Genomic DNA, 14,725 nt, shown 5'->3' on the forward strand with positions numbered 1-14,725 from the left:
AATAAAAAAGACGAATGATAAATAAGGGAATTCACTTCTCAGCCATTAGCCGCCTCTTTGCAGTATATTTTCGTATGGCTTTTATGGTTGTAGTCTTATTTTTTTTTGGACTCATTTGATAGAATGGAAGATATATTACAGAAATAGACATAATTTTGATTGCTTTCACGATCAAAAGTACCGTGAAATTGAGCTCAAAGTACTGGAAATGTTCGATTTTTGCGTCAGTCAAGTTGGTTAATTTCATTAAGTGTATGCTAACCTAACTACTCTGTAATCCGGCAAACTCAGTGATCCGGCACACTACAGGTCCCAATGATGCCGGATTTGTGATGGAGGACCTGTACATACATTGAGAAGTAACACTTTCACTGAGTAACTCCCTGGCATAAGGAATATATCACAAAGTTCTAAGCTTGACACAGATCGTCACATTGTAAACTGAGGGTAACAATATATAACTGTCCGCAGACTTCACTTCAGAATAAACCTCAAGCTGGTTCAGGAGTTTCTACAACAGAATTCTCTATCCAAGTAAGAATAAGGTGGAGTGCTGGAGGGGTAGCTCAGTCAATGCACACTGAGTTGGCAGAGAGAGCGAACTGAATTAGCACAGTTATTCCCTACATGACATCAACTCGCCAAAGAGGAGAGGGAATAGTTGGCTAAACTACCCTCCAAGGACATACCTTGTTTCAACTCTTAGCCAGCTGTTACCTACCTACCCAACACATTACTCGAAATACATAAATATATATATATATACATGTATACACATCATACCCAGGTACATATATTCCTAAATCAGATAATATTATAAACTAGTGGAATCTTTAATTTAGCTAGTATTAAAGAAACCCCAAGTATAATATTAAGTGGATAATACACATAAATTAATCTCATTATGACCTTGGTCGTAACAGACACCAATCACAAACTGCGAGGCTATATTTTGACGAAAAAAGTTGCTGAAAGTCAGATTTCGTAAAAGTCGTGGCTGCCGAAACACAGGGGTCCACTGTATATATGTAGTCTACACTTCTGATCTTTCACTAAGGTGCATAGACAAAAAAGTGTTATGTCTTATTGTATATACTGTACAGGTCTCCCTCAACATTCACATTTTCAACTTTCGCGGGCTTCACACATTCGCGAATTACCAACCACCAAATTCCCAGCCTCCAAATTCCCAGCTGCCAAATCATATTTAAGTTTCCCGCCACCTGCGAGTCCCTACTACCCTCCCTCTGACCCCCGCAACTTGATAGCCAGCCCTCCCACCAGTGTGGTGAGTGTTTTGTTTGTTCATTATTTGCTATTAAACTACAGTATAAATAATGTAAACCCATTCATGACTGCATATTGGAATGGCTATTCGGACAGGTATTGGACGGTGACATCATGTGTTGACTCTTGAACACAGCAAAGAATCAAACATTTCTGCTACTGCTAATAATAACAATAGTAGTAATAATAATTATAATAATAAATACGACAGAATTGAAGAAGGAAATTGTACAAAAATACGAGGGAGTGGTTGACACATCGTCAGTGTGGCTTTGTTTATGCTGGAGTGAGCATTAGTCTCCGTGCTCTTCCAAACATTTCACAATAATACATGTTATACATGTTATTAAACCATAACATGTATGTATTTAGTACAATTTACAATGTTTTCATGTATTTTATGATTGTTCATGGTTCAACAAGTTAAGGAAGAAGTATTGTATTATATTTCCCTACAATATATCGGGGCACCAAACATTCGTGATTTTTCAACATTTGCGAGGCTCTTGATCCCCTAACCCTCGCGAATGTTGAGGGAGACCTGTATGATGTGTACCTACTAGTATATGAATGCTCATACTATTTTGTTGTAATAGTCTATATTATATAAGACAACCTTTAATTATTTACAGGTATCCATGTAGTAGCGGGTATTAATCCTGATCTGCTGAGGCCTTTGCCATACATTGATCTAAAATACAAAGAATGTGGATCCGTCTTCCTGTCTGGTGTGGGGGACAAGGATATAGACTGGGCTTGTGAAGTGATTAGAGCACTTCTTCCAAAAGATGGGTGAGTGAACTCATGATTTCATTGGTCATTCAGAAATTACAAACCAATGTTTAATTGCTGTATGCTGAGATAGGTTTGTTTATATGCTTAAGATTAAGATTCAGGCGTTTATTTTGACAGGTTACATGGTTGTACAGTGGAATACAATAGTTGGGTGTACATGCCAAAAGCCTCTTTGTAAGCAGAGCATTTCTATTCAAGCTTAAAGATTAACTTAGATTTATATGTTTATTTTGACAAATTACATGGTTGTACAGAGGAATATAATAGTTGGGTGTACATGCCAAAAGCTCCTTTGTATGCAAAGCATTTCGGGCAAACTTAACCTCTTAACTGTCCACATGCAGATCCACATTCTCTCGCCCAGCGCTCCGAATATTTTGAAAATGAAAAAAAAATCCTTTTTTTTTTTAAATGAAGACATTTTTTTACATAAAGTAATGTAAAAAAAAAAAATTCTAGTCAGTACTTACAGAGATATAAGGCTGCAAAGTCGGCACTTGTGACTCATCTGATGGCAACATGAAGAACTGCCAGTTGCAGACGTGTTGCTGATATACCATTTTATCTCATTATTTTTTTTTAATTTGTATATTTTTTATATTCTGATAATGACAATTTGTAGTAGTTCTTGTGATTTTGTAGTTAATCTTTGTTCTGACACTAATATTAGGTACTGAAATAGTGCTCAAATACAGTGGACCCTCGGATAACGGCGGCATTTGCTGACGTCAAAATCGGATAGCGGCACGCTTTTGCGTCAAAATATTGGCTCGGCTAATGCCCAAGAACTCGGTTAAGGGCATTCATCCTGAACATGTCTGCCTGTTTGCCCAGCCTGAGCCACCCTGCCTTCAGCTAGTGTGCCATTCTTTTCCAGCTAGTCTGGACAATTCCACGCGTACATGCGATACATTTTGTATTATTCCATTGTTTTTAGTGCTTGTAACAGCTAAATAAGCCACTATGGGCCCAAAGAAAGCTTCTAATGTCAACCCTGTGGTAAAAAGGGTGAGAAATACTGTTGAATTAAAGAAAGAGATAATCACAAAGTACGAAAGTGGAGTATGTGTCTCTGAGTTGGCCAGGTTATATAACAAATCCCATTCAACCATTACTACTATCTTGGCCAACAAAGAGGCAATCAAGGGAGCTGTTGTTGCGAAAGGTGTAAGTATGCTTACTAAACAGAGATTGCAAATACTCGAAGATGTGGAGAGACTGTTGTTGATGCGGATCAACGAGAAACAATTATCGTGAGATAGTGTTTCTCAGTCAATAATATGTGAAAAGGCAAGGCAGTTGAATAATGATCTAATAAAAAAATGCCTGAAACTAGTGCTGATATTAGTGAGTTTAACCCTTCAACTGTCCAAACGTAGATCTACGTATGCTCACGTAGCGCTCCAAACGTAGATTCTGTTTTTTTACATGCTTTCGTATGGAGAAAATCAAGGTTGGAGCGCTACGCTCACAAACGTAGATCTACTTTTGGACAGTTTAAGGGTTAAGGCTAGCAAAGGTTGATATGAGAGATTTAACCCTTTCAAGGTCCAGAGGCCAAATTTCAAAGTGTGCACCAGTGTCCAGGAATTTTCAAAAATAATTTTGTTATTTTTTCTTATGAAATGGCAGAGAATCTTTTTCTGAAGGTAATAAAACAAAAAGTACGAAATTTGATGGAAAATTGACGAAATTATGCTTTCGCAAGCTTTGATGTGTCAGCGATATATACACATTGACGATTTTGCCGACTTTGACTCCCATTTTAGGCCAATTACCTTATTCCAGTTGATCAAATTTTTAGCTGTTTCACTAGTATTACAGTGATCCCCCGGTTCGAGAAGTCACTGGTAACCGATAAATCCAGTATCCGAAGCGTTATATCGCATAAAATTTGCCCCGGTTCCTGTAACAAAACCCGGTACGCAATACAATTCGTACGAGACGTGTCCACATGTAGCCTGAACTGCCCCGTGTGTGCCAGTGTTTACAAGCCAGCCAGTGTGCATGCATCAAAGGATACATTCGGTACATTCCATATTATCCATATTATCACTGTTTCTGGTGTTTATTTCTGCAAAATAAGTCACCATGGGCCCCAAGAAAGCTTCTAGTGCCAACCCTTCGAGACCAAGGGTGCTAATGACTTTTGAAATGAAGAAAGAGATAATTGCAAAGTATGAAAGTGGAGTGCGTGTGTCGGACCTGGCCAAGTTGTATAGTAAATCCCAATCAACCATCTCTACTATAGTGAGCAGGAAAACGGCAATCAAGGAAGCTGTTCTTGCAAAAGGTGCAACTGTGATTACAAAACAGCGATCACAAGTGTTAGAAAATGTTGAGAGACTGTTACTGGTGTGGATAAATGAAAAACAGATAGCTGGAGATAGCATCTCTCAAGCGATCATTTGTGAAAAGGCTAGGCAGTTGCATGAGGATTTAATTAGAAAAATGCCTGCAACTAGTGGTGATGTGAGTGAATTTAAGGCCAGCAAAGGTTGGTTTGAAAGATTTTAGAATCATAGTGGCATGCATAGTGTGATTAGGCATGGTGAGGCTGCCAGTTCAGACCACAAAGTGGCTGAAAAATATGTGCATGAATTCAAGGAGTACATAGAGGCTGAAGGATTCAAACCTGAACAAGTGTTTAATTGTGACGAAACAGGCCTGTTTTGGAAGAAATTGCCAAGCAGGACCTACATTATTCAGGAGGAAAAGGCACTCCCAGGACATAAGCCTGTGAAAGACAGGCTTACTCTTCTCATGTGTGCCAATGCTAGTGGCGATTGCAAAGTGAAGCTTTTATTGGTGTATCACTCAGAAACTCCCAGAGCGTTCAGGCAAAAGAATATCCTCAAAGCTAATTTGTGTGTGCTGTGCAGAGCAAACACTAAGCCATGGGCCACTAGGGACTTTTTCTATGACTGGTTACACCGTGCATCTGCCCCCACTGTGAAAAATTACCTAATTGAAAAGAAATTAGACCTTAAGTGCCTCCTGGTGTTAGACAATGCCCCTGGTCATCCTACAGACTTGTCAGAGCGACTTTGTGGGGACATGAGCTTCATTAAGGTCAAGTTTTTGCCTCCTAATACCACTCCTCTCCTGCAGCCCATGGACCAGCAGGTCATTGCAAACTTCAAAAAACTGTACACAAAAGCTATGTTTGAAAGGTGCTTTGTAGTGACCTCAGAAACTCAATTGACTCTAAGAGAGTTTTCTAGAGATCACTTTACCATCCTCAATTGTGTAAACCTTATAGGTAAGGCTTGGGAGGGAGTGACTAAGAGGACCTTGAACTCTGCTTGGAAGAAACTGTGGCCAGAATGTGTAGACCAAAGGGATTTTGAAGGATTTGAGGCTAACCCTGAGAAGCATATGCCAGTTGAGGAATCAATTGTGGCATTGGGGAAGTCCTTGGGGTTGGAGGTTAGTGGGGAGGATGTGGAAGAGTTGGTGGAGGAGGACAATGAAGAACTAACCACTGATGAGCTGCTAGATCATCTTCATCAGCATGAGGCCACACCTGAGGAAACTGCTTCGGAGGAGGGGAGAGAGAAATTGAAGAAGTTGCCTACTTCAAAGATTAAGGAAATATGTGCAAAGTGGCTTGAAGTGCAAACCTTTATGGATGAAAATCACCCTCACACAGCTATTGCAAGCCGTGCTGGTGACTATTACACTGACAATGTTGTGAAACACTTTAGGAAAGTCATAAAGGAACAAGAGGTACAGGCCTCTGTGGACAGATATGTTGTGCGATAGAAGTCCAGTGACTCTCAAGCTGGTCCTAGTGGCATTAAAAGAAGAAGGGAAGTAACCCCGAAAAAGGACTTGACACCTCAAGTCCTAATGGAAGGGGATTCTCCTAAACCCTAAGACCATCCACACACTCCTCTCCTCCCATCCCATCAGTCATCACCAGATCTTCAATAAAGGTAAGTGTCAAGTAACTGTGCATGTCTTCTTCAGTTTGTGTGTATTAAAATTAATATTTCATGTGGTAAAAAAAAATTTTTTTTCATACTTTTGGGTGTCTTGCACGGATTAATTTGATTTCCATTATTTCTTATTGGGAAAATTAATTCGCCTAACGATAATTTCGCCTAACATTGAGCTCTCAGGAACGGATTAATAGTGTTAGGTGAGGGTCCACTGTACTTGGATTTACGTATGTGTTCCTGTGAGATAAAGACAAATATAGAGACAGATAGATACAGACAGACAGATAGAGACAGCCAGTCAGCCAGCTGCCAGCCAGCCAGCTGCCGGCTAGCCAGCTGGCCAGCCAGCCTGCCGAAATTACAGTTCCAGACTTTTCTTTTTACTTAGGGCATAGGTTATAGGACATTCTAGCAAGATGACACTTTCCTCTTAAAAGGGGAGTATTAATACGACTTGACATCAGTGGTGTTTGCCGTGCTGTTTGCTCTAGCTGGCGTTCAGTTGAACTGGTGCTCCCACAAGGTACTAAATGGTCCCAGATTTTTTTAATGCAGTGCACACGGAGGGTTAAGACCCATTCTATGCTGACCAGGCATCTTAGGCCAATTGTGCCAAATTTGGAGGCAGGAAAAATAAAAAAGTAGATCCACGTTTGGACAGTTAAGGGGTTAAAGATTAACTTAAGATTAGTAAGGTAATACAGTGGAACCCCGAGTTTCGGCTTCCCTGAGTATCAGCCACTTCAAGTTTCGACAACTTTTTTTGGCCAGATTTTGTCCCAAGTTTTGACCGTTGCCCCAAATTTCAGCCGGCGTACCAGACCTGTCCACCTCCCTGCATAGGCGTCATGAGCCAGTCTAGCATTGTTTATCCTTGAGTGAACATTACCCTGTGCACTTATCCTGCCAGCCAGCCAGCCAGGCAGCCAGCCAGCCAGCCAGTCACCAAGCCAGCCAGGCAGCCATCCAGTCAGCCAGCCAGGCAGCCAGTCAGCCAGACATCCAGCCAGCCAGGCAGCCAGCAAGGCAGGCAACCAGGCAGCCGAACATTTCACAATAAATTCATTGTGTTTAATGCTTCTTCATTAATTGTGACTGTAAAATAAACCACCATGGGTCCAATTTTCATGTCCCATTTTAAGGAAATCTTAGAGATGCCAGAAACAGAGCACTCTTGACAGTTATTTTGTGCAATAGGGGTCCAATGACTTGAGCAGGTCCTAGTGGCATTAAAAGACAAAGAAGGGAAGTAACCCCAGAAAGGGCTTTGATACCTGAAGTCCTTATGGAACAATAAGTCTTCCCTCTCTCCTCCCTATCTTCCAGATGCCAGCAAGTCTCTTTAATGGCACCAAAATAGGTCGGCCAATTCATTCTAATGAGGACACTAGAGCACTCCAGGATGATATCAGTAGATTGATGCAATGGTCAGAGAAGTGGCAGCTGCAGCTTAATATAGACAAATGCAAAGTTCTAAATGTTGGACAGGAAAATAACCATGCTACATATAAACTAAATGATGTAGATCTTAACCCTTTGACTGTTTTGGTTGTATATATACGTCTTATGAGCCATCGTTTTTGATGTATATACATATACTCATAAATTCTAGCGGCTTCAAATCAAGCAGGAGAAAGCTGGTAGGCCCACATGTGAGAGAATGGGTCTGTGTGGTCACTGTGCACCATGTAAAAAAAGTCCTGCAGCACGCAGTGCGTAATGAGAAAACAAAACTCCGACCATTTTTTTTTTTAATTAAAATGCCGACATTGTAGTCTATTTTCATATAGTATTTATGGGTATATTCTTGTTTTCTTGGTCTCATTTGATAGAATGGAAAACATATTATAGAAATAGAGGTGATTTTGATTGGTTTTACTATGAAAAGAACCTTGAAATGCAGCTCAAAGTAGGGGAAACATTTGATTTTTGCCGATGTTCAAAAGTAAACAAATGATGTCATTTTCCAATAAATGTCCAAGTAGCCATTCTAATATGCAGTCATGAATGGGTTGACATTATTTTTACAATTATTACCATATTGCAGTAGTCTGCATAACAGTAAATCTTCTATTTTTTGTTTGAATAAAAAATCAAAATAGAAAGCAAGAGTAATATCAGAGGGGCCTGGAAACGTGACTGATGAACAAAGAAAATGCTATTTTAGAGCCAGGAATTTCTTCATTGTTCATTCTGGACCCTATTTTGAAATCGTCATATTTTTTAATTTTCGTGAAATTGGCCAAATTGCAAATTTCTGACCACATTATTGGGTAGTTGAAATCGGTAAATGGGCAGTTTCTTGTATTCAGTCGATAGAAAAAATGGAGTTCTAAAAAAATAGCTATGAGGTTGGTCGACTGGAACAATGGAATTAGCCAAAAATAGGGCTTAAAGTGGCCGAAATTGCCGATCTGTAAATATCACCGAGGTCGCTAACTTTGTGAGAGCATAATTCCGTCAGTTTTCCATCAAATTTTGTTCTTTTGGTGTCATTACAATCGGGAAAAGATTCTCTATCATTTCGTATGATTTTTTTTTTTTTTTTTTTTTTTTGTGACACCAGGAGACACCTCAGGATTTGGAGTTGCGACAGTCAAGGGGTTAGTACTACTGACTGCAAAAAGGATTTAGGAGTTCTGGTTAGCAGTAATCTAAAACCAAGACAACAGTGCATTGGTGTTCGCAATAAAGCTAACAGAATCCTTGGCTTCATATCTAGAAATATAAATAATAGAAGACCTCAGGTTGTTCTTCAACTCTATATATCCTTGGTTAGGCCTCATTTAGATTATGCTGCACAGTTCTGGTCACCGTATTACAGAATGGATATAAATGCACTGGAAAACCTACAGAGGAGGATGACAAAGTTGATTCCATGTATCAGAAAGCTTCCCTATGAGGATAGACTGAGGGCCCTGAATCTGCACTCTCTCGAAAGGCGTAGAATTAGGGGGGATATGATTGAGTTGTATAAATGGAAAACAGGAATAAATAAGGGGATGTAAATAGCGTGCTGAAAATTTCCAGCCAAGACAGGACTCGCAGCAGTGGTTTCAAGTTGGAAAAATTAAGAATCAGGAAGGATATAGGAAAGCACTGGTTTAGTAATAGAGTTGTGGATGAATGGAACAAACTCTTGAGTACAGTTATAAAGGCTAAAATGTTGTGTAGTTTTAAAAACAGGTTAGATAAATACATGAGTGAGTGTGGGTGGGTGTGAGGTGGACCTGACTAGCTTGCACTACTAGGTCTGATGCTGTGCTCCTTCCTTAAGTGGAAGTGACCTGACTAGGTGGGTCATTGGGCTAATCCAAGGGGAAGGGGGACATGGACCTGCTTCGCCTGGGTCAGTAGGCCTGCTGCAGTGTTCCTTCTTTCTTGTGTTCTTATAAAGGTAAGTAAATACTATTTTAAATGTTTATTTAAAATTCATCTGTGTTTTGTGAATGTAAAACTATAGTTATTCTTTAACACTTAGAGGGTCGAGAGGCCCTCTCCCAAACTCGTTCTCAGGGTTGAAAAATTTTTGAAAAAAAAATTATTTTTTTCTTATGAAATGATAAAGAAACTTTTTCCAATCATAATGACGCCAAAAGTATGAAATTTGATGGAAAACTTACGGAATTATGCTCTCACGAAGTTAGCGGTCTCAAAGTGGGTGATTTCGCCCACATTGAGCCCTATTTTCGGCCAATTCCAATGTTGCATTTGGGTAAAATCATAGCTATTTGCCTATGTTATGGGGCTATAGGACCCAACATGTATTTATGTATCTGTAACATCTGTAAGGTTGGAGGATCTGTGTGGAGTGGGACCTCGGAAGATGGGCTTGAGTGCCTGACCATGTTAAGGATCGTGAGTGTTGACTGGAAGTCTCACTGTTTGGTTCGGCCAACAAGTGAGAGACACCTTGACATGTTTTGTGAAGTTTCCTGCCTGGTGTACACCTGACTGCTCTGGGTTTGGCTCTGCTCTCGTCTCCTGATCAGAAAGATGCCACCCTGGAGTACCAGTTGCTTGCTGGATTACCACAGCAGAGGCACAGGCCTGTTGGTGCAGGCTTTCACAGTGGGCATTGTGTGCAATTCTTGCATTGTAATGTGTTTTGTTTAAAAGCCACTAAAATTGTAAATAGTTACACCCTTGAGTATGTGGGTATGGTTAAAATGCTTTTCTAAAAAAATCTGCAATCTGTTGTAAATAACAGTAAAGGATGAGTAGTTGGGGCGCTGGGAAATATGTAACATTTCTGGTAGCCTTGCTTACCACCTTCAGACTTAAGCAATATTTTTTATTATTACTAGCCGTATCCTGAGGGACACGGCTAGCTTTTGTGAGTCTTCATCTGGAGGTGGGGGTGCTATGGGGCTATAGGACCCAACATGTATTTATGTATCTGTAACAGTTACTCTGGAATACCTAATTATATTGAATTGATGGGGACTCAGCTCTAAATGTCATAAGGGCAGATCACTCTTATGGCTGTAAGGCAGCTGAGTCAAGCCTGTTTTTCTCAATATAATAGGTTATACTGTAGACACACAAACACACAATTTAAGTAAGTAGTTTATGAAGTTGTATTTCTTTTTGTAAAAGTAAATAAGGTGTGGTAACCAAAGAATTGTGCTTGGCAACAGTCTTTTGTTTTTGGTGGGTGTGGGAGGAGCTTAGCTAGGCTCCTCCCTCTCCCTCTCTCTCTCTCTCTCTCTCTCTGTTGGTGGACTTCAAGCTGGCAGGACCTCTGGGTCCTTCTTCTATTTCTTTTGGGCATTATGTGTGGTCCAGGGGTGAGTTTTTATAACTTAAGTTGTGGACACCATACCCAGGGTGACTAAAGTGTGTCAAAACACTGGTTAGCCCAGAGATTAGTCATGAAGAGAGAAGGGCAAAGTTGCTGAGATGCACCATGTGGGAGAACAGCTAAGGAGTGTGTAGACTTATGTTTTGAATATGTGAGTGCTATACAGTGGTCCCCCGCTTTTCGTAGTTCCCAGCAATCGTAAATTTCGCCAATCATAGGGGTATTTTCGTATAAACGTGGACTCGCTTTTCATAGGTTGACTTGCGAGTCGTAGTTCGTCCTGGACGCATACCCACGGCGTGAGCCGAGGCGGCAGCCAGTCTGGCATTATTTACCAGTGAGTGAAGGTCCCCTCACGTGCTCCATTGAAATATTTCATAATATTCCATTTATTTTAGTGCTTGCAAGTACTAAATAAGCTACCATGGCTCCAAAGAAAGCTCCTAGTGCCAAGCCTGTGGTAAAGAAGGTGAGAAATACTATTGAATTTAAGAAAACCATCATTGAACAATATGAAAGTGGTACAAGTGTGGCCGAACTGTCCAGGATGTATAAGAAACCCTACACAACCTTATGTTCCATAGTGGCCAAGAAAAAGGAAATAAAGGATGCTGCTGTTGCAGAGGGAGTAACTATGCTGACAAAAATGAGATCACCAGTACTGGAAGAGATTGAGAAGTTATTATTGGTGTGGATAAATGAGAAATAATTAGCATGAGATACTCTTATGACTTCGATTATTTGTGAAAAGGCTAGGCAGTTGCATGAAGATTTGGTAAAGAAATTGCCTGCAAATAGTGGTGATGTAAGTGAATTTAAGGCCAGCAAAGGCTGGTTTGAGAGATTTAAGAACCGTACTGGCATACACAGTGTGGTAAGGCATGGTGAGGCTGCCAGTTCGGACCTCAAGGCGGCTGAAAAATATGTGCATGAATTCCAGGAGTACATAGAGGCTGAAGGACTGAAACCTGAACAAGTGTTCAATTGTGACGAAACAGGCCTCTTTTGGAAGAAAATGCCAAAGAGGACCTTCATTACACAAGAGGAAAAGGCAATGCCAGGACACAAGCCTATGAAAGACAGGCTTATGCTAATGTTCTGTGCTAATGCTAGTGGGGATTTCAAAGTGAAGCCATTACTAGTGTACCATTCTGAAAATCCCAGAGTGTTCAGGAAAAACAATGTTATGAAGAGTAAATTGTGTGTGTTTTGGAAATCTAATAGTAAGGCATGGGTCACGAGGGAAATTTTCGTCGAGTGGTTAATTTTCGTCGAGTGGTTCAATGAAGTGTTTGGCCCTAGTGTGAAGGAGTATCTCCTGGAAAAGAAATTGGATCTCAAGTGCCTGCTAGTAATGGACAATGCACCTGCTCATCCTCCAAACTTGGATGACCTAATTTTCGAAGAGTTTGGGTTCATCACAGTAAAGTTCTTGCCCCCGAATACCACTCCTATCCTCCAACCCATGGACCAGCAGGTTATTGCAAACTTTAAAAAACTCGACACAAAAGCAATGTTTCACAGGTGCTTGACTGTGACCACAGACACTCACTTGACCCTAAGGGAATTTTGGAGAGAACACTTCAGCATCCTCCATTGCATAACCCTTATAGGTATGGCTTGGGAGGGAGTGACTACCAGGACTTAGAACTCTGCCTGGAGAAAATTGTGGCCAGATTGTGTCGACAAGAGGGATTTTGAAGGATTTGGGACTGACCCTAATGAGCCTATGTCTGTTGTAAAATCAGTTGTGGCACTGGGGAGTTCCATGGGGTTGGATGTGAGTTTGGAGGATGTGGAAGAATTGGTGGAAGACCACAATGAAGAGCTCACCACTGAGGAGCTGCAAGAGCTTCAGCAGGAAGAGCAACACATTGCAGCTCAGAATCTTGCTGCAGAGGAGGAGGAAGAGAGATGGAAGAAGGTGCCTTCTTCAGAAATTAAAGAGATTTTTACTATGTGGGGTAAGATGGAAAGCTTTATGGAGAAACATCACCCTAACAAGGTTGTTGCAAGCCAGGTTGGCAACATGTACAGTGACAAAGTCTTGGGCCATATTAGGGAAGTGGTAAAGAGACGCCAGAAACAGAGCTCTCTCCACAGTTATTTTGCGAGACAGGACTCCAGTGACTCTCAAGGTGGTCCTAGTGTCATTAAGAAACAGAGAAGAGAAGCAACCCCAGAAAAGCAAATGGTACCTGAAGTGTTGACGGAAGGGGATTCCCCTTCCAAACTATAAACAATCCACTCTCTCCTCCTCCTCCAGTCTCCCATACACTAAGAAGAATCTCCAATAATGGTAAGTGTTATGCTGTTAATGTTTCATTCATCATTTCCCATTGTATTGTTTATGCACTACATGTATATTTCATGTAAAAAATTTTTTTGTTTTAATACTTCTGGGTGTCATGAACGGATTAATTGTATTTACATTATTTCTTATGGAGAAAATTGATTCGTAAATCATAAATTTCGTTTATAGTAATGGCTCCTGGAACGGATTAATTACGAAAAACGAGGGACCACTGTAATTGTATATTCTGTACATACCTATTTAGAATACAGTTATATTTTTATAGTAGTAGTTTAAATAACCTGTGAAGAGGGCTGGTGAAAGGATCAGAGACACTGAGGATGACCAGTCATGATGTAAGTATTACCCTAGACATAAGGCCTTTATGTAAAAGCTACCCCCACACTAGAACATGTGGTGAGAACCTTACTATGAAAGTAATAAGGGACAACAACACATAACGTAACACCCTAGAACTCCATTTGTTCTATCGATTGAGTACAAGAATCTGCCCACTTACCGATGTCAACTACCCAATAAAGTGGTCAGAAATTGGCAATTAGGACAATTTCACACAAATTTCATATGATGCCAATTTCGAAATAAGGTCCAGAATAAACAAGACAGACATTCATGGCACTAAAACACTAAAATAACATTTTATCTGTTCATTAGTCACGTCTCTAGGTCCCTCTTACATTACTTTTGTTTTCCATTTTGAATTTTTATTCTCACAGAAAATAGGTTTTCTGATATGTATACTACTACATCATTGTGAAAATGGTATAAATTATATCAGTGCACTTGTGAAAGAATATCAGACTCACAAGTTGATGTGTATTGGACGCGTGGCTTGATTTGTTTACTCTTAAACATTGGCAAAAATCGATCATTTCCGCTACTTTGAGCTCAATTTCAAGGTACTTGTCTTCATGAAACCAATCAAAATCATCTCTAATTCTGTAATATATCTTCCATTCTGTCAAATGAGACCAAGGAAACGAGAATACAACCATAAATACCATACGAAAATACACTAGAAAGTTGCTGTTTTAAACCAAAAATACAGTCAAAGCTTTTTTTTTTCTTCATTATGCACAGCGTGCTTCAAGTTTTTTTTTTTATTTTTTACTACACACACTGATCATACAGACTCATTCTTTCATATGTAGGCCTGCCAGCTTTCTTCCACTAGATTTGAAGGCGCTAGAATTTAGGCATACAAGTATGTGACTGACCCTAGCTGCAATGACGTACTTGTATGTGACCGACCCTAAGTGGGTTAAAAAATGTATTTTTTGTGAATATTTTTCTGGGTCTGGAACAGATTAATTGTACGGTGGACCCCCGGTTAACTATATTTTTTCATTCCAGAAGTATGTTCAGGGGCTAGTACTGACCGAATTTGTTCCCATAAGGAATATTGTGAAGTAGATTAGTCCATTTCAGACCCCCAAACATACACGTACAAACGCACTTACATAAATACACTTACATAATTGGTCGCATTGGGAGGTGATCGTTAAGCGGGGGTCCACTGTATTTACATTATTTCTTGTGGGAAATAATGCTTCGCCTTTCGGCCGTTTTGAGTTTAGGCCT

At 40.2% G+C, this 14,725-nt stretch overlaps 1 protein-coding gene across 1 annotated transcript in view; it reads left to right on the forward strand.

The window, feature by feature from the left end:
- Window positions 1-1,919: 1,919 nt before the first annotated feature.
- Window positions 1,920-14,725, forward strand: part of LOC128691745 (uncharacterized) — a gene marked incomplete at its 5' end in the record, with an annotated part of 103,989 nt that continues 91,183 nt past the window's right edge. Inside the window, 1 exon segment of the mRNA XM_070088925.1 lies at window positions 1,920-2,079. Coding sequence (XP_069945026.1) covers window positions 1,920-2,079 — 160 coding nt within the window.

Source organism: Cherax quadricarinatus, chromosome 26, assembly GCF_038502225.1.
Source record: "Cherax quadricarinatus isolate ZL_2023a chromosome 26, ASM3850222v1, whole genome shotgun sequence".
Lineage (NCBI taxonomy): Eukaryota > Metazoa > Arthropoda > Malacostraca > Decapoda > Parastacidae > Cherax > Cherax quadricarinatus.